Source organism: Cyprinus carpio, chromosome B22, assembly GCF_018340385.1.
Source record: "Cyprinus carpio isolate SPL01 chromosome B22, ASM1834038v1, whole genome shotgun sequence".
NCBI lineage: Eukaryota > Metazoa > Chordata > Actinopteri > Cypriniformes > Cyprinidae > Cyprinus > Cyprinus carpio.
Window position 1 is genome coordinate 24,419,946 of NC_056618.1, and position 24,997 is coordinate 24,444,942.

General features: G+C 37.6%; 1 protein-coding gene across 1 annotated transcript; it reads left to right on the top strand.

Moving 5' to 3' along the window:
* The first annotated feature begins 8,081 nt into the window (after positions 1-8,081).
* On the top strand, positions 8,082-24,788 carry rgmd (RGM domain family, member D). Its single transcript, XM_019110550.2, has 5 exons — positions 8,082-8,177; positions 13,836-13,873; positions 14,567-14,715; positions 19,926-20,437; positions 23,378-24,788. Exons 1-5 carry the CDS (start codon positions 8,127-8,129, stop codon positions 24,065-24,067), a joined length of 1,440 nt encoding a protein of 479 aa, XP_018966095.2. The 5' UTR covers positions 8,082-8,126; the 3' UTR covers positions 24,068-24,788.
* The last annotated feature ends 209 nt before the right edge of the window (positions 24,789-24,997 follow it).

The window sequence follows — 24,997 nt, forward strand, 5'->3', positions numbered from 1 at the left end:
AGCTGCTCCGAAGAGCTTAATTATTACTGACTGAATACTAATATCAGTACTAATATTAGTATGGTAGTACCAATAGTATAAAAGTGATTTATAAAATAAAACAAGGTTTTAAAAATCCACTTAAAATCCACACACACACACACACACACACACACACACACACACACATATAGTAATAAATAAATTATATTATAAAAATGTATAATGTAATGTATAATATAGTTACATATTTGATCTTAGTCCATTTCTATGTAAATATATACATAGTATATTCCCATAAATATGAATAAAATGTTTCTATTATGCTAAAGAAAATGAGAAAGTGAAGGAATCCACTGAAGTTAGATCTAGCAAAAGAGTAGAGAAGACTTCAGCCATAGTGGGTCTTTTGTTTCGGTTACTGTTCCCTCCTCCTTCCTGTTTTTCAGAGAAACTCTGACAAGCCTAATTAACTGTTATTAGTAATCATACCCTCTCGTTATAGGTGGTGGCTGTCTGTTACGCTAGTCAGCCTGAAAGGCGGAGGCCGGGAAGCTAATACAGACGCGGTGGTTGTGCTGCTAATAAGATAAATCATAGAGAAATGACATGCTAATATGTTGTTACTCAAAACAAGGCAAGTTTAGCAGTAAACTAGATTAACTGGAAAACAACATAGGCTGCTCCCCTCAAAACGTCAACATAAAACGACGAAAACCAGCCAAGCTGATATATGTCTGTCATCCAGCATGTGAGAAACAAACCTGAAGAAAAACAAACCCGTGGAGGTTGAAGAACAACCAATTCACATTAGCATTCAGGACGGCTATTTACAAAGACACGTCATTCAAGGCTGTCATTTAAAATCGTTTGCCATTTTTGAAAGTGACGACAGCCTCGAAAAACAGCCCGAGATAGGCGAAGTGGTGAATGGGATCAGTGGGTAAAAACCCCAAGCCCCCTGAGGGGCAATTAGATGGGCCTTGAAGCAACAGTGGGTGGCGAGAGTCTTACGCCACAGATGGTACAAGTCAGCTGCTCTTGGCCCTCATGGACACAGTGGTATGCAAGCATGCAAACTCAAACAAATGAAGGTTATGTTCTTCACATTTTGCCCAGCGTTTACCGCCACATACGCACGGACGCATGACCACACACATCTTATGAAGTCATGCTTGGCCAACGCATACGGACACAAGTTCTCTTGTCTCTGTAACACAAAGCCTGCCTATGCATGTCCGAGAACAACAGGACGGCCAAAACGGAGTCCTTGAGTCAGTAGTGAGCCGTGGACTCAAAGTACACCAAAAACCATACTTAATGGTATAAACATGAACAAATGTGTGGAAAATGGGCGTAAGACTTATTCCCACGCTTACTCAAGTCCCTGTACAACCTACAGCATTTACAGTGCAATGAATCCAGCGAAGGCACATATTATACAGAATATGAGGTGTAGCGCAGGGTATTTGCATTATCAGCTTTAAGGGGAGACACTGCAGGCAAAAACAGAGTTTTTTCATGCACCTGTCAATATTTAGATTTTGGGCTTTTTGGCTTTTCATAAAGTGTTTATTCAGACTTATGGAAAGAAAACATCCAAAAGACACTGTTAAGTGTTTCTTTTATAGCACTTTATCTATTTGTGTCAATAGATTTCAAGTGCAATACATATTTTTAAAGGCCGTTTTCTCAAAATGAGTTTTTTCTCCAACTCTGAGCCATAAATCTCCACTTCAGTGGCACTTACAAACACCAAACTTTACATATTTATTCCTGTCTATATTCTGAAGATTTTTACAGAGGGATTTGTTCATATATAATTTTCTTGATTATATAAAACATTTTATTCCCCCCAAAATGGTGAAAATATATTGTTTTCTAGCTGTTCAAAGTATTTTCTGAATTATGGAGTGACAAAAAGAGATACCCAGAATTCCTTCTGTAAATACATTTGACTCTAATATGTCAAAAAAATGTAACAAGAATTTTGAAACTGACTTCATCCTGTGTTCAGATTTTTGTACTAGAAATGTATGCAAATTAGCACATATTTCATTAAATAATGCCTCATTTGCGTATTTAAATATAACATTTTAGAAAACTTGTAATACAAAAAATGTTCGCAATTATCAATGTATTCAATCAACTTGGTAAGTAAGGTGATAACTATTAGTTAATTTTTTTTACCCTATTCACCTGCAGTGTCTCAACAGAAACAGAACAGAAACAGAAACTACATTTTGTATGCATATTCAAACTGCATTTATAGTACACTGTAACCACACCGCAAATTGCTACCAAAGTGAAGCACAGGTGAAACCTTGTGACTTTGAACTTGGAGGTGTTTTTACAAACGTTTTCGGTAACACTTTAGAATATGGAAAGCTTATTTACTATTAACTGTGACTTTTCCCTCAATAAATTCCTAATTTGCTGCTTATTAATAGTTAGTAAGGTAGTTGTTAAGTTTATGTATTGGGTAGGATTAGGGATGTAGAATAATGTCATGTAGTATAATAAGGCATTAAGTAAGGGATAATGTACATCCAGCCGGTTGTTCTCGCAGAATAAACCCTGACAGGGTGATCAGGACCCCGACGCGAAGCGGAAAAAAACCTGAAGGGGTTTATTCTGTGAGAACAACCAGCTAGATGTACATTATCCCACTTATTACACAGCTACTTGCCACGTAAGTAAATAATTAGATGCAAAATATTGATTTGAGTTGAAATATTTGAACGCAAAGCTTCCGTGAAGACAGCAGTTGCGAGCAAGCGGCAAATTCAAACTGACTTTTAGGGGAAACTGTGCAGTCAAACCACACAACATTTCACCACAAAATAATTAAGACAATAAAATAATTAAGATGAAAATGTTTTAAAACCTTACCAGTTTGTTAGTTCTCTTATAATCTATTACAGCGTACAAAACAATCGTAGCAAAATGGCAGCAGCTGCATTTGTATGAAACGAGAGCGAGTCTGCGATACCAGGATGACATAATTAAACAATTGTACACCATTTTGAATCGAGTTTTAATATTTTATTAGCTAAACAAACGCAAAGCTTCCACCAAGAAAAAAATAGTTGAAGCAAGAGTACAGCGCCGACTGCTTTTACCCGGATGAGCCTGTGTTATTAGCTTTAACCGGTTGTTATCCAGGGATAACATACCTCGGAATTTCGTGACTGACCAATCAGAATCAAGTATTCCACAGAGCCGTGTAATAATATGTGCTTAATCAGTACTAATAAATGGCTAATATTTTAGTAATATGCATGTTTATAAGCAACTAGTTAAGAGACCCTAAAATAAAGTGTTACCAAGTTTTCTTTTTTTTTTCTTAAGTTACACATTTTTTAACATTGGTAACTTATGTTATTAGTTACTTATTTTGGTTGTCTTTTTTACACACTAAAATGATTTGCCATGACGCTTCCTGTAAGACAAAACAAAAATAAATAGAAAATACAAAAATACATTTTAATAGAAATAAATACAAAATAGTAACTAATAATTTAATAAACTCAAATAAAATAAAATTGAGAAAATTATTTGAATTTCACTCTTTTCACCAAAAGCTAAAGAAATATAGTGCACAAATTGTATGGACTACTTTTGTTTTATATTTCTGTTTTTGTTGGTTTTTTTATTTATTTATTTTTTATTTTTTTTAAGCTGTGCAGCTTCTGGTCCCCATTCACATTCATTGAATGGAAAAGGGCAGCTCAGACATTGTGCTAAACATCTCTTTTTGTGTTCTACAGAAGAAAGAGAGTCAATTCTGGAGAACTATTCTTTTAACCAAGCTTGCAGTGTCCTCAAAAAGAAGCTCACACACACAGATAGGAAAAAATATTTTGCTTATTCACCTGACAGTGTGAGCATTATTAAAGACTACAGCTATATTTCTTAAAAATAACTTTGTGGAGTGATTATATAAGCAGTGGAATAGTGAGTGTGTGTGGCAAAAATCCTTTCAAGGCCAAAAATTTGAGGCTGGATTTACGACGTGCCACCAGAGGGATTAACTTGCTGTCGCTCATGTTTATTTATTCCAATGTTTGTTTGGTTCAAGGCTTTTTATTTATTTATTTTTTTCGCAAATGTGCCATGTGATGGATTTAAAGCGTGTGAAGACTGTACGGATTTCAACATCTCTACTCTGCTGGAGCGCAGACCGAGGGAAACACTGATGAACGTTTTTGACTTTGTTTCAGATTACGCAGACTGAATGATTCTCTTCAGGGCCTTGTCTTGTCACCGAATGAGCAACTGGGCTGCAGATTGGCTCTCCGGGGGGTGCCGGCGTGTTTCGAATTATTGCATGGGCGTGGGGAGGATTTTATTTGTCTATCAGGTGGTATTGGGGGTGAACCCTTAAATCTGACAAATTGCTGAAAATTGCAGACATGCACTCATTCCTGTTTGGACGCTCTTGGCACATCTGGTTGTGATCTCGGCACAAAGGCTCCTCTGGAGAAGCCCCCTAAACCCCACCTTCCTCCACAGCTCGTTGCCATACTCCACCCACCCCACCCCCCTACCCTCGAGAGAAGAAAGAAGATGTTCTCCGTTTTCTCACCATTTTGAGGTGGGGGGTTCTTGCCTCGTCGATGTGGTGTTTGCAGATGTTCCACATTGAGCATTCCTCTACGTTCTTCTCAGCTTGCGAGCAGTGGGTTTTAATTGAGAACTTGGGAGATGAATGAAGCACCGTGACACCGCTGCACATTTCAAAGGGTCTCTGAATCTGGCAGCTGTAAATAAAGCAGATAAAAAGATACATTTACTTGAGCTGAGCCCATACACAAATGATTAGTTGCCTACTTCAAAAGCGCCACGTTGAGAAGCTCAGAATGCTTTGCATGGCCCATTGGGTATTAGGCTTTACCGAATGTGCTAGTTTGCTTAATTTTCTGCATTCCTACAGCTCGTATACTGTAGCTTTTAAGAGTGAACTACCCTTATGCATAGATAATGACTTTTTAAGTGCAGTTGGAATTAAACAATGAGGCTTAATAGTGGTTTCATAGGGTTTTTCTGAAGTTTCCATGGAGACAGTTTAAGTTTAATAGACTGTTCTTTCAAGAAATTGAAAAACCACCAAACCACAGCACTTTATATGGTGGTACTTATACTACTTGTTGATAAATTATTACAATTAATTCATATGGATTTCATATAAAATAATAAATAGTTAATATAAAACCTACCACAGCTCTTGTCTAATAACATCAAGAGGCAGAAAGGCTCTTCTAGCTTCACATTGTTTAGCTAAATCTTTCGAACATAGCTGCTGAGTTCCTGAGCTCTCCAATTCCTTCTTTCTCAGTTTCCTGCCCTGGAACCAGCTGACCCCCTAACAGACCCCAACAACAACCCCCTCCCGACTGAGCCCGTTTGAAAAATCATGATGTCACCACTACTCTGTTTTTCTTCATTTTTGCACTTCCATTGTTTTTAAATATTAACAGGTGCGGCGGGGTCCGTTTTCCCAGCCGTCTCGGAACCTATCACATCTGCTTCAGTTTGGACTGTCCCTTTGTGTATTTGTTAACATGCATTTGCATTTCTTCTACACACAGTTTGAGACATCAACTAGACATTAATGCCTTTGGCCCTTGCTTTGTTGCCTAAGCATTTAGATCAGATTTTTTGGGGGGGGGTTGTATATGGTTTCCTTTAGAATAAAGCAGATCAGCCATTAAATATCACTTTTTTTCTCTCAACATTGCATTTCAATGAAGTTTCTGGATGGATGGATGGATGGATGGATGGATGGAAGACAGACAGACAGACAGAGAGAGATGATAGATAGATAGATAGATAGATAGATAGATAGATAGATAGATAGATAGATAGATAGATAGATAGATAGATAGATAGATAGACAAAGAGCACCTTTTTGATTACTTTCCATTTAATGAGAGGCCATATCTATGGAAGCCACTGAAATGATCGTATTGTTGCAAAATCCAACTGATAAACTTTGGAAATCATGTTGGGGGGTTTGAATCATTCTTCTTTAATAAACTTAAAAGTGCAGAATTCCACAAGCACCGAAAAGACATGAAGCACAAACCTGCTGGACGGGCCCCAGGGGGGTTTTACAAGCCAGAAGAGACATATAAGGCATTAAACAGAATTGTTATGAACGCTTTGCTCTGCAGCTGTGCCCTAGCCTTACACAAAGCAGAATGAACATGATACAAGTTTCCAGTCACATCGTGGGACGGAGTGCATGGCTATAACAATAGCAATTCTGTTCTCCGAAAAAGCCGTGCCCACTCCCACCCTGTCCCTCAAGGTCCACCCTACACCTGCTGCATGCAGTGAGGGCGAGGAACAGCTGGGGACACGTTGGGTGTGCATGTGTGCGAATGCATATGTTTGCGCTGATGTATGTGCATGTGTTACACTTTACGTGAACATTTTCTGTTATTGCGCATAGGCATGCCCGTGTGGAGACTGGCATGGAGCGCTTGCTGTCGCCACAGAGGCTTTGGTCGGATGGATTCTTCTCATACAGAGAGACATGGAAAAAATGTGTAGCGAGTGAGAGATTACGTGGCACCTACAAGCTTCTCCATCCAAAAGAATCTCAAATCCAGTGGTGCCACGATGCTACAGTATAGGCCCCTTTGGTCTGTAGAAATGTACTGCATTTTGCTATAACATGCTTCAAATTTGGTCATTGGATTCATCAATGGATAAGGGAGCTTGAGTCTGTTTTTGTGCACAGGAACATGTGCATGAGACCAAGGATTACTTGTTGAAATAGCAATGGATCAACTCAAAGACAACACTGGCATGATTTGCAATCACTGCTATTTTGCTATTTGAATGAATGGCCTGAGCAGCTGTCTGTTTGAACAGATGCTTGTGCAAATATACAGTATATATATATATATATATATATATATATATATATATATATATATATAAAAGAAACAAAAAAATAATCTGGACAAAGTTAAAACCTTTTAAAAGTTGGACAAAGTTAAAAACAGTGGTTCAATTTTACTACAAAATACACTTTTATAGTAGCACATTGCATATAGTGGATATTTTTTATATTTTTTTTTATAAGAACTTTGATTAATCTGATCTTTTTTTAGCAATATTTACTTTTGAGAAATAAGTAGAAAAAAGAAATAGTTCAATGAGTAATCTAAAACAAAACTTTAATAGACCCCAAAATGTATTTGGACACTTAAACCAGGGTTAAAAATGTGTTCATGTCCTTCCTGTATAACAAAACATCATGCCAATCATTATTATCATTTTTAAAAGAAAACTGGTTTTAATAGCTTTTCTTACTACTTTATATTGAAATGAACTGAACCGACACTGAACTGAATAACTTTATTGTCTTCTGTATGAGATGCTTTACAGATGAAACTGAATTTGTTTCATAATTGATGAATACAGCGACATTAACATGGTTATGTTCCTGTTTATTACCATGAAACCAGTTTGAAAGAATCTGTACTGTATAAACCACTATATAAAAAAAAATAAACAAATACAACCAAATATTACATTAAAAACCATTTGGAATCTTTCAGGTTGTCAAACATTAGCAGAACATGTTCATAATTAATGTGATGAACTACATCTGTGGTCACTCTCTGTGAACTTTGGAGAAACTTTATAAAATAATGACTGATACATTTAGTTCTGCGGAAAAAAATGTCATTATTTGTTTGCAGATCCCACTTGAGTTGACATATTTAGGTGTGACTTAAGTGTCCATATAGTTTTTGGAGACGCTATGCATTTGCTGTAAGACTCTGGTCTTATTACAGACCGTGGATGACTATTGTAGAATTTGGGACGCTGGCCAAAGACGACATATGCTGTCAAATCCCTTGAATGTGTATAATTGTGTATGTGTGTGTGCATGCTAGTGTGTTCGAGATTTTTTGTCTTTTTTTCCTACCCGCCCTTCTCCGATATGTAGGAATTAGTGAACATTGCTTAACTACAAACCGACCCTAATCAAAGTGCCGATTCTTTAAAAAGACAGCTGTTGTCATGTGCTGTAATTCACAGCTATCTCCCTTTGTCAAGCAAAGCTGGACACAGTTGTCTAGTAGAGACAGCAAGGGAACAGGGGTTAACAGACTTCTCTCAGTGAAATGGTCTTTTACACATCCATGCCACATGCCCATCAGTCACAAAAATCAGAGGTAAGTTCCATTTCATCTTTCTGCTGTTCGCTTTGGGACTAGCAATGCCATTACTCATGTCATCTGATACCTACTGACCCTTAAAGTGAACCTTCAGTTGTTAAAAGTACTACAGTAAAGCTGGTTTGCCTGGTGCTGTTTTGTGGTTTTAAGCCTATCATTTCTCTATTATGCAGTTTTGAGATTACAAAACAATACATATTTGGAATGTAGAAGAGTACAGTCAGTTTTGATTCATTCTAGAGGAATCAGAAAGATGCCATAATCAGACAATGGAGTTTCTTTGGCATCTGTTTTTTTTTTTGGAGTTTATTCTATTCAAAAATATGTTGGAAATATGGCCTGCTGTTAATTCCTGTGATCTAAGAGCCAAAAATGTTTTTTGACATTTGTAATACACTTATAATTATATAATATATACACATTAGCTTTTATATTCTCACAATTAACGTAAAATTCAATTTTTATTGGATTTTTCAATACTGTATAATGCTGTCAAGCTTCAAGACATCAAAAAACATCAATGTATCATAAAAGTAGTCCATATGATGTGTGTGATATATTACAGGTCTTCTAAAGTCATATGATAATTTGTGTGCAGAACAGATTTTTGCAATTATTATTTTTTTTTGCAACGGTTTACAGCCCAATGGTTGAGTCTATTAACAGTGAATACCTACTTAAATTTCAGTCTGATTCTAAGTTTACATGCACCCAAATAATCTATTAGTAATTGGATTGATGGCTGAAATGGATTGAAAATTCTTCATATAAAAAACACCCTAATCTGAATTACATTTCTATCGGATTGAAGAAATTAAGCATGTAAATGCTTTAAAATGACTATTTCCTCAATCAGATTCAAAAATACTCTGCACAAAACAGCTTTCCTTTTAATTTTGTTAAACATCTACTCTCAAACTCTTCGATTTTGTTAGAAAACATTTGAAAAGTTGATTCTTACGCAAACCTGTGATGTAACCACAGGAGATTCAGAATATAGAGTTGTACCACTTTTTGAAGTTTGAAAAAAGAAAGGCATACAGTTTTTGAAATAACATAGGTAAATTATTTTTTGGGTGAAATGCAAGTCTACAATTTTAGGTAACAGAAGAGCAATCTGTCCATTTTCAAAACTTTGTGAGAGGAGGAGGGACACAGCTGCCATCCAATAAGATGATGCTGGTCAGGGTGTAAAACTCTGGCACTTCAGACAACTGAAAAATCATTGGCAGAGAGCAAAATTCTCAAAAGATGACTAATAAGCTTGGGGTGATGTGGGCTTTGTTGCACTCTATTGAACGGATTTTGTTCCCATGGCTTGGAACAAACTCGGACTGGCTGGACTTGGAGGTCTGGGAGCGGGAGTCACGTTTGATTCCACGGATTTATTTGGTCACAGAATGCTCCCACAGCTGAGAGGTTTGAAATGAGAGCCTGAGCAGGTGTTGTTGTGGGAGGGAGAGAGAGCGGGAGAACTTTAGGAGTTTTCATTGCTTCTCTCTCACATTCTTTCCTTCTCACATCAGTTATTGTGTTGCGTACTTCAGCAAAAATGTTTGAAAAAGACTACATGCACCTTTTTTCGTAATTCCAGCTGCATCAAATATTTGGACATTGTTTTTACTTTTAGCATTTTTTTTTCAGTCCACGTCATTTGACAACGGTAACATATTGTACAATAAATTATGAGACTTCACTATTTACTTCACTATTTACGATTACATGCACCCAAATAATCTGTTAGGAATTGATGGCTGAACTGGATTGAAAATCCTTCATATAAATACCTTATTCCGGATTAAATTTCAATCGGATTGAAAAATTTAAGCATGTAAATTTAAGCATGTAAATTTCAGATTCAAAAATACTTTGCACAAAACAAGCAACTCTTTTGACATATTTGACAGCTTTCCTTTTAATTTTGTTAAACAGACTCTTCAATTTTGTTAGAAAACATTTGAAAAGTTGACTGAAGGAAATCTGAGCTGAAGAAAATCAATGCATTCAACGTTTAGATACAGTATAGTTCACCCAAAAATGTTGTTCCAAATCTGTATGACATCCTTTCTTCTTTTGAACACATAATAAATATATTTTTTTTGGGGGGGGGGGGGGGGGGGGGGGGGGGGGGGGGGGGGGGGGGGGGGTCAGTGTGGTCCATAGTTTGTGGACATAAACAGTTCTGCAAAATATTTTCTTTAAATGGAGAGACCTTAATCTATACCATCAACAATTCTACACAAATGGATAGATATCAGACCACACCTACAATTAAGTTTCTTGAATGTACACCAAAACTTGTTTGAGTTAGATAAAACATCTTGAGTGGAGTCACCTTGAAATGTTTTACGCCGTATATGTTCCTGTTAATCGGAAGCCTAAAGTTCAACAACAAAGTCTCTTGAATTCACCTATTGTCAGGTACGGATGGCAGCAGCTCAGCGTTGATCCCACAGCTTGCCTTTGCTTAAGCTTAGCCTTTCTTAGAGAGGAGATCTTAGGCTTCTCCTCATCCTGCCTTTGTTTACTTCCACTATCTTTCTTCACCAAACTGAGAAGACCCCATGACCCTGAATCTAAGGTTACTTGTGTGTTTATCTTTTTAAAAAGGACTGAGCTTGACACTATGTCAACAGCATCTCTTGAGTAGAAGGAAACAGCTCTAAGGGGCAGTGAAGAAAAAAAGAATTTTGTGTTTGCTGAGAAAAATTACTTGAAGGAAGCAGACAGTGCTAGCATCTAAAATGAGATGTAAATGCCTAATATTTTCAGTCTGTCAAATCTATTAAGCCAATAATGACAGTTCACAAAGGCTCTTTCCAAACGCAACAACTTTTTCCAATGCAATTAAATGTACTTTTAGTGCAATTATTACATATTAATACCTAACAGCTCTCAGGGAGAAAGCAATCCACTTAGGACCCACAAAGACCTTCTCTTTCTGTACCCCCTAGAGTTCAGTTGGGCATCAATCAAGGCAGTTAAGTGGGATCCTTGAGCAGAGATGGTATCAGTGGCAGCCTCTTACAGGCACACACTTCTGTCCCTGTTATCTATGGTGATTGCTTGAGTCTCTGTCACCAGTGAAGCAAAACCCTCATCTCTGACTCAAATGCACTACTAAGAAAAGTTCAGTTTTAGCTCTGTAGTGTGGGTAAACATTTTAGGCCCTTGCTTCTCATTTCACAGTTGCACTTAAGGACTCTTTGCTTAACTTCTGGGGATGGCAAGACCGGGGCTTCTCAATTGGTGGTTTACTGACCTGTTCTAGACAGCAAAAAATAATAAAAAGTAATACAATAAAAATAAAAATAAAAACAAAACCCTACATTCAACCTATAAAATGCAAAAGATTGTATTATTAATATATTAAGGAGGGGCTTTGAAGACTTCAAGTCCAACCAAACCATTTAATATATTTTAATATAATATATAACAACAAGATAAAACAATGTTCAATAAATTTTATTATATTTTATATACACTATTTTATTAGTGCTGTCAAATGATTAATAAAAGTCTTTGTTTACATAATATGTGTGTGCTTTTATTATGTATGCATATATATATATATATATATATATATATATATATATATAAATACACACGTACAGTATATATTTTGAAAATATTTACAAGTATTTACATATATTTATTCATATAATTTATATTATATATACATATTTAATATATAAACAACATATTTTTCTTAAATATATAAATGCATGTGTGTGTATTTTTAGAAACATAATAAATATACACAGTACACACACATATATTATGTAAACAAAAACTTTTATTTTGGATGCGATTAATCATGATTAATCATTTGACAGCACTAAATATGTATTATATATTATTACAGTACTTGATGCCCATTGTTCAGAAGCAAACGCAGTGATATTTTTATACTATTAATATTTTTATTTAAAAAATTAGATTTTTTTTAAGTTTTATTTTGTACTTTTGTCATTTTTATTACATTTTTTTTCTATTACGTTTTTTTTTCTTAGCTGCCAAGGCAACATTTCAAATTTTAAGTTTAAGATTTTTCATCTAATACTGTATGTATATTTTATTTTTATTTAAATTAGTGAAAACTTTCATTTCTGTTAACGATAACAGCACTGGTTGAGAACCACTGTGCAAGACCTGTCAGTGGCCCAATATTCCAGTGCCCTCCATACCGAAATGTGATGGGCCTAATAAGAAAAACAAGCAGCGCGGTGTGGAGCTGCTCCCACAGAGTGAGCACCTTAATGAGGACCATATGGAGCTGCCCAGACATACAGTCAGTGGAAACCCAATTCCTCTTCCTCTTTTTCTTCCCTCTCCTACTCTCCTTCAGTCACTTCTCTGCTTCTCTGTCTCTTGCTCTTGTGTCCACCTTTGAATTTATAGCATAAAGCTTCAGCCGATTGTTCTCTGAAAGCTGAAGCGTGATAAAAACTTTAACTTTTTAGTTTGTCAGTTCATTCCCCCGAAGAGTGTAAACATTCCGTGGTGTTATAAAAACATTGTTTGAACATTCCGACCAGCCTGACAACAGCACCTCAACAAATGGCATGGGCTCGAGGTGTCGCCAAGCTGTTTGTTCAACCAATGACAGATGAGGGGAGTCGTCAGGAAACCTGCTCGAAAACAATCATTATTTCCACTATTCAGGTCAAGTTTTTTTTTTTTGGTCTCTTACTTGGTGTAATGGTTCATATCATTCCATTTCACTTATTTTTCTTAACTCGCGCTGAGTAGGAGTTCTGGGCTTTTAGCAAATGACCTTCTTCTCTTCCCAAAACTTCATCTCACACTTTGTCAAAAAATGTAGTCTCTTTATTTCTCTGGTTTCTCAAATGGAGACTCTCCGTCCCCTCTCACTTGCCTGGCATTCAGTCCTGCCATGAAGCGGATGGCTAATTTTACCAGACTGACCTCATTCCACTATTGTATAAGAACAAGTGAGTCAGTGTCAGGAGAAATGTACTGGCTTATCCCTTCGTTTCCGTTCCTTTCTCTTCTCTTTCTCGCTTTTATTTCTGTCTTTTTCTTCATGTTTTTTTTTTTTTTTACCTGATTCCTCTCTGTAATTGACTCGCTCCCTTCTTGTTTCGACCAGAAGAATATGTATATTCGCTGGGTCATGCAATGTAATATGCTCACAAACGTGGGGGAAAGAAAGAATCCTTTCTCCGCCCATCAGCCTTGTCAAGTCGTCTACTGGCATGAGGTGCTTGTAAGGGGCTCACTGATCCATCCACCTGAGTGAATGAGGTATTTGCTTCAGTGGCCAGATTCTGAATGATGCCTCTGTAGTATCAATACCACTACAGACCTGAGACAAGAATGACTTTATGGGGGCAGCCAGCTCTCCAGTAGTAGTATTTAGGTAATTACTATTACCACTGACTACATTAATACACATATTGTTGTGAGGGAGAATGAAACGTAATTTTAAGTCAAACTTCAAGTGATCAACCAATGTGTGATGATACAAGGACACAATATGACCATAATATAATATCAATGTCATTTACACACACACACACACACACACGCATAATATATATATAAATAAAAGTAACAAACATGTTTTAAGACACTGATGTGTATACAAATATTATATATAAATTAATGTGTACATTTTGTGTTTACTCCAAGGCTACAGTCTCAATGGATCCACAAAATCCTTTCAAACGGTAAGTAATATATTGTTCTTTTCCCACAATCACAATGTAACCTCGTATCTCAAAGCACCAACTGCAAACATGAACAAACCATAAACCAGCTCAAAGTAGTTCAACAAACCATGATATTAGACTGGAGGATGTAGGATTAGCATGCTGAAGCCCATCATAAAACTGAACCCTCTGGGCTAGGCTGAACTATTTTCATTTCTTTAGCTTTCCTCTGCTTATTACATAGATTAGAATAAGCTTTGTCGAATTTCAGCTGCCCAAAGCGAGGCAATTAATGGATGACAGTTTGTTCCCACGTTTGTTTTGGAACATATGTAGGCTAATGCATCTTTCAAAAAATATATTTTCAACAATTAAAAAAGTAGTTTATGCAGAAAACAAGTTTTAAATGATTAAAACCGTTATAGCAAGCAAGCCAACAATTAACAATAGTTGACTGACTCTGTAATGAAAAATGAACAAAACGACATTCATGCAATCTAAAAAACGTTCTTTTATAGACAGAATGGTTCATTCTTTATGTGGATGCTTTTGCACTGCACAACTCATATAAAGACGTGACTGAGCACTTGTCAGCTTTCATAGCAAGGGCTGGCGAATAGAAGCTCCTCCCAATGCGATGCTTTTCAGCACTTCTCCTGTGATTGACAGTGGCTGGGGAAGGGAATGAAAAAGTTGTGTGATTTCTCGCAGCCTCAACGCCGATGAGCAGCAGTTGGAGAACTGCAATCGACCTGAATGGATTGGCATGGGGAGAAGCGGCACTCTCAACCTGGCTAAGCGGCAGCTGTGGGACTGGATTTGTCTTTTAGTGGTTTCTATGTGCCTGTTACTCCGACCAGGTAAATAGTTTTGCTCGTATTAATCGCTCTTACGTGCATGCGCACATCCCTGAGCGAGAGCTAATGGGAAAACTTTACACTATCGTTTGGAGAGAAGCTGTTCAATCGAAATCTCTGAAAAGTATTTTAAAACTTTAAAGGGGCTACTTAATGCAACTGCACGATCGCTTATATTAACATACTTACAATTTATCTGATACGCATTTAACTTATTCTGTAGGCCAGAGTTGTGCTGCTAACTCGTTAGCAAATCAGCACCGTGTTTGCGAACAGATTTAAACCCAAGATATGCCTTTAAACGTCTGATAAACTGTTTGATAACCAAATGTTATACTTACCTTCTGAAATGATGTTTGAAGTTAATCCTCGCTATGTACCGTTCTTTACGCGTATTGTTTAGTTTAGTCAGATATTTTATTAGTTTGGCAAAACTTTCGCTAACCTGGCTAGCTTCTCGCCGTGTCGCCGTTTGAAGTTGTTTACCTCGAAAGCCCGTTACTGTGTTGAAGAAGAAAGTGTGCCTTAAAGATGAATAAATAGTCATTTGTGGACAGCAGCGGTCAAATATAGGTTATTTGCACTTTGCGTTTAATTTGCGCGTTTTAACCGCCTACGCCTCTCTGAAAAGCACGCGCAGGATGTTTTTTGTCGCTAGACTAAGTTTTAAATGTTCGCGAATGCAGCTAAAAATTAGCAGTTACTTTTCTGCGTGCTCCGAGTACGATTGAAAATGTTGTTGCTGTCGTGTCGTGTTTTCTTTGATGTTAACTAAATCATTGGCTTTAACAATATGAATAGTAACCGTTTTAATGTAGTAATTAATATTTAACAGTAGCCATATAAAGTTAAATAATATTACACTAGGCAACTTTTAATATAAATCCATTTTAAACTCAGTTTAGGAATTGTTTATAATTCTGTGTGATAACCCACAAATTCACTAAATATGCATACAGTGTGAAAAAATGCGAAATCAGAACTATTAATGTTTTCATAACGTATCACTAAATGCATACTGACAGACCGCTATACCATGTTTTTACCATGACCAGTGCATCCAGTCCAGCAGAACAATTAGTACATGGTAACCTCACACCAGTGCTCTGTCTCACAAATTTGTCTATTTAGGCCTAGTCAAAAAAGTCTCATCACAGAGATATTGCATTCATTCCCACATAGTTGTAAAATATGCATAATGATTTATCTAGAACAGTTAATGTAAAATAGTATATGTTATTTTAAAAAGTAGGCTACATGTGAATCCCATGTGAACACCTCTGCTTCCTTGCTAATGTGCAATATTTTTAGTAATTACTCATACACTACTCTGTATCATGGAATTTCATTGGTCAACATTAGGGCTGTGTATTGGGCAAGAATCTGGCGATACGATACGTATCACGATACATGGGTCACGATTCGATATATTGCAATATATTTCGATACTGTGCATAAGGGCGATATATTGGGATTTTTTTAAAGTAGGACTATAATTTTAGAAAAGTAATATTTAAAAAAGACATGATGTGCATAAAACTCAAAGAAGTTTACTTTTGGTAAACAATTCAGTACACAGAAAATCAAACAGTTTGGGATTTGTGGTTCACAGGTTCTTAGTGAGCAAATTTTTTTATATGCTCAAGTAGGCCATAATAAAAGAAATAAATACATAGCCCCTGTCACACATACATAACACATACACATTATGTGCAATCTGAAAAAAAATAAAAGACATCTGTCTGTGTCAATAAAAATAATGCTTGCACTATTCCTAGAACACAGGATACATCCAACAGACCAACACGTTTTGTGTTGTAAAAACACGAACACGATTCCTAAAGGAAACATTAAGGAACAAATGTAAATTGTCAATTAAAGAAAATACATAGCCCCTGACTGTGACAATCTAGGCTAATGCATAACACATTAGGTGCAATCTGAGGTGCAATCTGTCATTAAAAAAATGCTTGCACTAATATGGGTACATCCAAACACATAACACTTAGTGTTACAAAAAACACAATTCCTAAAGGGAAACATTTAGGAATGTAACACTAATTAAATCAATGAAAAGGGAAGCTTATTTAATCTTAAGGTTTTTGTGGAGGAAAACCAGCTGATCAACATGCTCAGGCTTTAAGACACTTCTCTGTGCATTAACAATATCTCCCGCAGAGGAGAAAACTCTCTCCGAAGAGACACTTGTACCGGGAATGCAAAGAAAGCGCTTCGCAACTTTGGATAGGTGAGGTTACTCGTGCTCATGGAACTTCCACCAACTGAGAGGATTCTCTGGAAGTGGCAAAGGGGGTTCTTCCCTAAAACGTTTAACCTCAGCTGTTGCAGTGTAATGTGCAGATTTTGGTGTTGCATTGTTTTTGGTAGAGGCAAAAAGTAGGTCCAAGCAAGTCTGCCAAAGCACATGAGCTCCTTGGTCTCTTGCTGGGGGACTGGGTGGATACAGGGCCATCCTCGTAGTTTGGCTGATCAACCTCCTCTGACCAGCCAGTTTCCTCCATTGGACTTTCTACCTCTCCTTGCTGCTGAAAAACATTAAATCAAACTAGTATTAGTTTACAGTAAATTTATGTACACCAACTAAATCTTATCTTAGCCCAAATTCATCCTTTTTTTTTTTTGTGATTCTTTATTTAAACATTTTTAAATGTATAACTATGTACAACAAAGCCCAAGATCCTCCCACAATCATAAAATATAGAGATGAAACTTAATAAATTAAAATGAAAGAAAGTGACAAGAAAAATAAAATAAAAACTATAATCAAAACATACAATAGGAGGATACATATTAATCATACTATTTTTGTATATAGATTCAAGTCCAATTAAATGGAGATTATATTACTATTTATTTACACTGTAGGCCTAATGTGATAATATATTTCCTAATAATATTTAATAATATTTAAACATAATATTTCATTTGTGTGTGTATTTGATGTATTTATTTGTTACTTACATTCTGTTGCTTGGTGAGGTCATCCACCACAGCATCAGTTATTTTGAAGTAGATATCATTGGCCTCTGCTTCAGAGAGAAATGGTAGATCCTTAAACCGAGGATCAAGAGCTGATGCCATTCGCAGTATATCCTGTTCATCACCAGCATATCTCTTTCCCAGATCTTTTGCTATAGCAGCCTTGATACTCTTCACGGTTTGTGTGTCATCCAGGTGTTCTTCTGTGCCCGTGAACGACAAGCTTTGCATAAAGTGGTGCAATGATGGAAACAGTAGGCATGCTCTCCTCTGACATCACTAAGGTAGCATCCTTCATGGGCTTGAGTGCCTTGAGTACTGCTTCAGCACATGTGATGTCAGCATCAGTCAGTGTGAATATATCCTTCTCACTCTTGCGGACCTCTGTTGAAAGGAGAGCTGCACAGATGGCTGGCTGCTGCTCTAAAAACCTGTCCACCATATCATACGAGCTGTTCCACCTTGTAACAACGTCTGTAATTAGTCTGTGCTTTGGTAGCTTGAGCAGGAGCTGATTTTGTTTAAGCTGCTGGCTAGCTATGGTGCTGCGTCTGAAAAATGCGGTGACGCGTCTGACCCTGCCGAGCAGTCGATCCACTGATGGCACTTTCAGCGCTTTCTGTGAGGCGAGGTTAAGACTGTGTGCAAAGCACCGTATGTGGCTCATGCCGGCAAGTTCAGCCGCCACATGCATATTTGCTGCATTATCTGTAACTAAGACAGGATCTTTTATGTTCAGACGCCACTCAGCAACGGCCTCTTTCAGTAGGGCAGCGATGTTCTCTCCGGTGTGGCTATCGTACATCGCTCTCGTCTGCAGTACACAGGATTCCAGCTTCCATTCGTCAGTTATGTGATGGACCGTAAGCGTCACATATGACTCGGTAGCCCTAGACGTCCAAGCGTCACACGTCAAGGCAACCTTCTCAGCTAAAGCTAGACATTCCAACACGTTTGTTTTAACCTCCTTGTAAAGATTGGGCACAGCGATATCAGTGATGTGTTGCCGGGACGGTATAGTGTAACGAGGCTCCATTGTTTGCACCATATAACGGAAACCTTCGTTTTCAACCACACTGAGCGGGCGCATGTCTTTACAAATGAAATAAACTACCGACTGGGTTATTTTGGTTGCACGAGTTGAAGTCGTTGGTAATTTGTGCGTTTGAACTTGAGCAAGGGTGAGTTGTGACGAGTCGACTCGTTTAGCTTGCTGTTCGTTTAACTGAGTGTCTGAATGGTGTCTTGCTAAATGTGCCCTCAAATTCGTGGTATTACCAGAGTACTTGACTTTTCCCTGACACAGTTTACAAACTGCATGGCTCCTGTCGATATCGGTGGTGCCCTCTTTACACTGGAAGCCAAAATGTTTCCACACTTCAGCACGGAATGCTGCGGGAGCCGGTCTTACATGTGGTTCAGCCATAACTACTACGCTGTTATTAGCTTCTAGCAAAAAGTTAAACACTGTGAGGACACTAGTGGTGCGTCTCAGCATAGCCATCTAGCGATAGGGATTTAAACATAAACATAAACGTGAACCGTCTTACCATGAATATTTTTGCACCTAAAAAAAAAAAAAAAAATAAAGCGCACCTCTTATCCAATAAATGCGTTTTTGAAAATCGATACAGTATTGCAAAAAAAAATCGCGATACTCAAGTGTATCGATTATGCTAGCCAAATCACAAGTAATTACTCATACACTACTCTGTATCATGGAATTTCATTGGTCAAAATTTGTGGAAATCTTGTAGGATACAATTACTACGTCATAGCAGTGGGAGTTTTTCATATTTTTGCTAATGCTAGCCAAATCACATCCCATTTGTTATTGTTGGGCCTGTATTCAAAGCAGTTGAAAGTCATCATATCAAATGAAGCGGTAACTATTTTCACACTTTTGTTAGACCATAACCGTAAAACACGAAAAGGAATCCAGACAAGGAATGTTTTCTTGGTTTGGAATAGCAATCACCAGCTTTAGTTATCTTTTCAGATGCTATGCTGACTCAAATGCAACCAATGAGTGTGTCAGAATGACAAAATACAGCAGTTAAACAGGTTTAGTCTATAGATTGATAGCTAGAAACCATCCAAGGCTAAGACCTTTAATCATGAACGTCTCCATCACCAACCAACCATCAAACAGTGATTGTCTCACAGTTTTAAATGCATCTCATTAATGCCTAATTCTTCTCGATTCTCACCAGTGTGCTGCCAAAAATGTCGAATTCAGCGCTGTAATGCAGAGTACGTGGCCTCATTCTCACCCTCCGGTGGCTTGCAAGAGGAGGTGCTTCCAGATGTGGACTACTGCATTGCTCTGAGGGCCTACTCGTTGTGTACGCGTCGCACAGCTCATGGCTGTAGAGGGGACTTGGTGTACCACTCCGCTGTATTCCGTATTAAAGAGCTCTTTGCACAGCACAACTGCTCCAGCGACGGCCCAACGTCGTCGGCTAAAGCACCAAGCACTTCCAAGCCACCAGTGGTGGACGTCTGCAGCTATGAAAGCAGGGTGCTTGCCTCAGGCCCGGCGGCTCAACAGAAAAAGTATGGACATTGTGGATTATTTGGCGATCCTCACTTGCGGACTTTTCGGGATGAGTTCCAGACATGTAGGGTTGAGGGAGCTTGGCCGCTCATCCACAACAGATACCTTTCGGTTCAAGTCACAAATGTACCGGTGGTGGAAGGCTCTAGTGCTACAGCAACCAACAAGGTTAGTTGTGCAAATGGCTTTTTGTTAACTTCCTGTAAGTGTGACCTGCTCCAAATTCTACTAGTCCTTTTAGTAAAGCAGAGGAACCACGATACTGGTGGTTTGATGAAATTGGGCAAAAGTTGTTTTTGAAGCCTTGTCATCAGTGCAAGTGTTGAAAATGTGTAAAAGCAATCGTTTACTCAACCACATGTTGTTCCAAACATATATGACTGACTTTTTCAGCAGAGCACAAACGAAGATATTTTGAAGAATCTTTCAGCTTTTTGTCCATACAGTCAGTCAATGGGGTCCAAAATCAATGTTTGAATCCAATGACTTTGTAAACACAAAAATTTTCCAATAATCTCTTCTTGTGTGCTTTACAGAAGAAAGAAAGTTGGTTTTGGACCCCATTAACTGTCATTATATGGACAACATGTTGAAAAATTCTTAAAAATATATTAACTTGTGCTTTGCAGAAGAAAGAGAGCCACATATGTGTGGACGACATGAGGATATTTTTGATGAAATTTTTCTTTACTATACAAACCTGTTTGGCAAAGTATATTAATTAACCATAATATAATCTCAAAATAGATTACCAAATAAATGTAACTGAATCTTTTGAGGATTTTAGGGGAAAATGGGCAATGTCTTATGTTCTCGCATGGTCCAAAGAAACCATTCAAACCCAAAGCTTGAGAGAGACAGACAGTCAGCCCAAACAATGATGTCATTAGGGGGACTTTTTTTCTCTTCTATTAAGGGACGTGGGTTTAGACTGTTGAGCCGTGGCAACAATGCAGGACCAAAAGACTTTAACAGAATCCCCCAGCTGTTCCACAAAGAGTGGGGGAGACACAAAAAGAAGGAATGGAAAATAAATTATTCAGACTCTGGTTACGGTCGGTTAGTTTCTGGAAGGTGAGCAGACATGAAGTATGACTGTAACATGGGAATGATGATGTCTGTGCATTTTTTTCAAAAGAGGGAAAGTAATATAAAACCAGAGAACATAAAACTTGTCATTTTAATAATCTTTCAGGGGACCACTGACTTTAACATGAAAAGTGTTTATGAGAAAAATTGTTTAAAGATCTTTAAGGATTTCTCAATTTATCCTTTGGCTTAAGAAGAGCTCATGATATGTTTCTAAATTGACACAAAATGTTGCATCAGTGCTATGTCTTTGGCTTTACATGTAGCAGACATTCTTGGATTAATTATGTAGAACATGACCTAATTTTATTGACAGTTAATGGCTTACAGCTCCATGACTTGATCAGAGTTTTGGTTTTTCTATTGATTAGTCATGGAGTTTGGTTTAGATTAGATACTAGTAGATTCCAAGTTAACCATTTAATTATTTTTCTCTGGTCTTCTACTGCCATCATGTGGTTACATCTGTTATTCTCTCTCTTCTCTTCTCTTCTCTTCTCTTCTCTTCTCTTCTCTTCTCTTCTCTCTTCTCTCTCTTCTTCTCTTCTCTTCTCTCCTCTTTCTCTTCTCTTCTCTTCTCTTCTCTTCTCTTCTCTCTCTCTTCTCTCTCTCTCTTCTCTTCTCTTCTCTCTCTCTCTCTCTCTCTCTCTCTCTCTCTCTCTCTCTCTCAAGTTCAATGGCACTAGCAAGCTCTCTTCCAATGTTATTTTAGTATTATTTATATACTATTATGGTTTTTATTCATACTTTGAACTTGCTGTTTTTATATTTACAGTATTCATTGTAATGTTAATTTTTTTTAGCAACATTGCTATGTGCTTTTGTCATTTTTTATTAGTTTGTGTTTAAAAAAATATTAGGTAACACTTATTTTAAGGTGTCTTTTTTACACAGATTGCATGTATGTGCTATTATAGTAACAATAAATTATGCATAATTACATGCAAGTGACCCTAAGACAAATCCTAATCCTAATGCTAACCACATAGTAAGTACATGTAGTTAATTAATATTACTCAGTAATTACACTGTAACAAGGACACCTTAAAATAAAGTGTAACAAAATATTACTGTTGTATTTAGGTTTATTTTTATTTCTGTTTTAGAAATGCTGCTTTGGTAGGTAACTAAAATAAGTTTAAGTCGAAGTACTAAAACTCAAATAAAAATCAAGCTGAAAACAAATATAAAAAAATCACAAAAGCAATATATATATATAAACAATAAAAGCTAATTCAGAAAATAAAATATTATAATAGTACATAAAAAAATTCCACATTAGAGGCTTAGTAATTATTAGCTAGTTTTAGCTCACGTATGGTAAAGATATAAACAAGTTTCCATTGCTATTTTTATATGTAAATAACATTCAGAAACTTTAATTGAAATAAACAAGGATCAGTAAATACTGAAAGAATGGAAAAAAAAACCATAAGACATGCCATTTATTTATTATTTCATATGATCTGACATGTGCAACACGGACCGAAGTGCACAGAGGCACGCTGTAAATGGGGTGTTGAAGATGCACTAAAAAATAAACAAAATACGTTTATTCACATATTGTTCTCTGTCTTAATATGTACGTGAGTGTAAATGTCAGCAGCATCATATATGCCTAAAGGATTGCAGGTTGTCAGGTAAAAGAAGAGCATATTGATGGAGTTCACTCTATTCCAACCGTTACTCCTGACCGGACGCTTCCGTAACTATTTAGTTTATACGTAGAGTTACACTTCAGCTAAGTGTAATGGTGCGCCGAAAAAGTATTTTGTTGTGTGTAAGTTGTAACTTAGTGCCCATTTACGTCAAAACTAAGCTAAGTTGTAACTTACGTAAAGCTGGTGCAACCGGCCCCTGGTGGTTAGGACATGTTCCAACATATAGTTTTCAAAGCAAAAATCAGGCTGCACAAAAACACAATGCTGAAACAATCCTCTAGTCAATTGAAAGCAATTTCATGTATTGATTTTCAGAGTGAGCTATTACTCACCATTTCCCGTTTGATCTTCCCTGTAGATAACCGTCATCTTCAAGTCCTACCACGACTGCACCGAGCAGAAGGTGTACCAGGCCACCACCGAGGACCTGCCCTCGGCGTTCCAGGACGGCACGCGAAGCGGTGGGAAAGCAGAGAGCCTGTGGATCGTGGAGGGTAGTGGAGGTCTGGGTATACGGCAAGTGAAGATCCACGCTCGCTATCTAGGCACGTCCATCATTGTGCGGCAGGTCGGCCGCTACCTGACTTTCGCCATCCGCATGCCTGAGGACTTAGCGGAGGAGAACGGCGGCCTGCAGCTGTGTCTGCACGGCTGTCCGCGCAGTGAGGTCATCAAAGCCCACGTGCTCAACCGGCAGCAGAGCCTGCGTCCACCGCGGCTTATGGGCGGCTGGTACGGGGAGAACGATGGCGGCGAGCTGCAGCCAGGCCTCTCCGCACACGTGGACATGTTAGAACGTGCGACCACAAAGTGTCGAGAGATGCTGCAGGTGGAGGACGTTTATTTCCAGTCGTGCGTGTTCGATCTTCTCACGACAGGAGATCAGGAGTTCTCCATGGCTGCGTATGGTGCCCTGGAGGACCTTAAGGCACTTCCGCCAAGCACTCTGAAACAAAGTTCACCCAGGACTCCACACATTTATAGTAGAGGAACAATAGTTACACCTTCTGTTTTCGCAGCTCTGGTTCTCATGCTGCTGTTGAACTGAAGGAGCTGGTCTAGACGCCAGCTTGAGGATGGATACCCACCAGCCAGACTGTTCTTCAACCATGAAACCCTCCTGGAAAAACAATCAAACTGACTTCAAACGGTCTGCGAGTGAGAGACTCATTCCTTTTCAACATGCAAAGTTTTACTTCTCAACACTCCAGGCTTTCCGAATGTGAAATCGACAATCGCTCGAATCTGGAAAAGACGAAGGCAGCTTATCTGCACATCTTCTAGGTTACCACCGATTAAAGAATGGAAACTCTACTACAGATGTGACGTTATTGGCTGAAATTATTGTAAAAGACAATAACACAAGTTTAGGTGCACTTCAAACTTTCTACTATAAGAAAATATGTTATCTACACGGGATCCAACAACTACATGAAATGCTACCTATCCATAAGTTTTTGGGTCTGGGTCCATACAACCACACATTAAGCTACAGTCATGGTAGGAAAAGACTTCTTCAAGCTGCTCTGCTTATTAAGGAGAAAACAAAACAAAACAAATTCTTTATATAATAATATATTGAAAGAGTGTATATATGTGTTGTATATGTGTACATTCACTTGTGTATAGATGTTAATGTTTAAAATGTGATGTTTTGAAGCAGTTTCGTCTAGGTAGATGTTTTTTTTTTTTTTAGTTTGTATAAAACAACTAATATTTGCTGTATTGTGTAATCTGTTGTTTTCCATATTAAAAAAAAAAGAGTTGTGACTATCAAGTCTTTTTTTCCCTGACTTCTGACGTTTTCTACTCCATAGAGGGTGCTATAGAGTTTGCTATAAGTTTGAATAACGACTTTTTTTTTTTTTTTTTTTGGTCTTTAAAACACTCTATTTCCTTACATCAGCAATAAAGTGTTGCAGGAACTTCGTGGTAATACCAGAATGTCTTTTTAGCTGCAGTTATGTAAGTGATAATG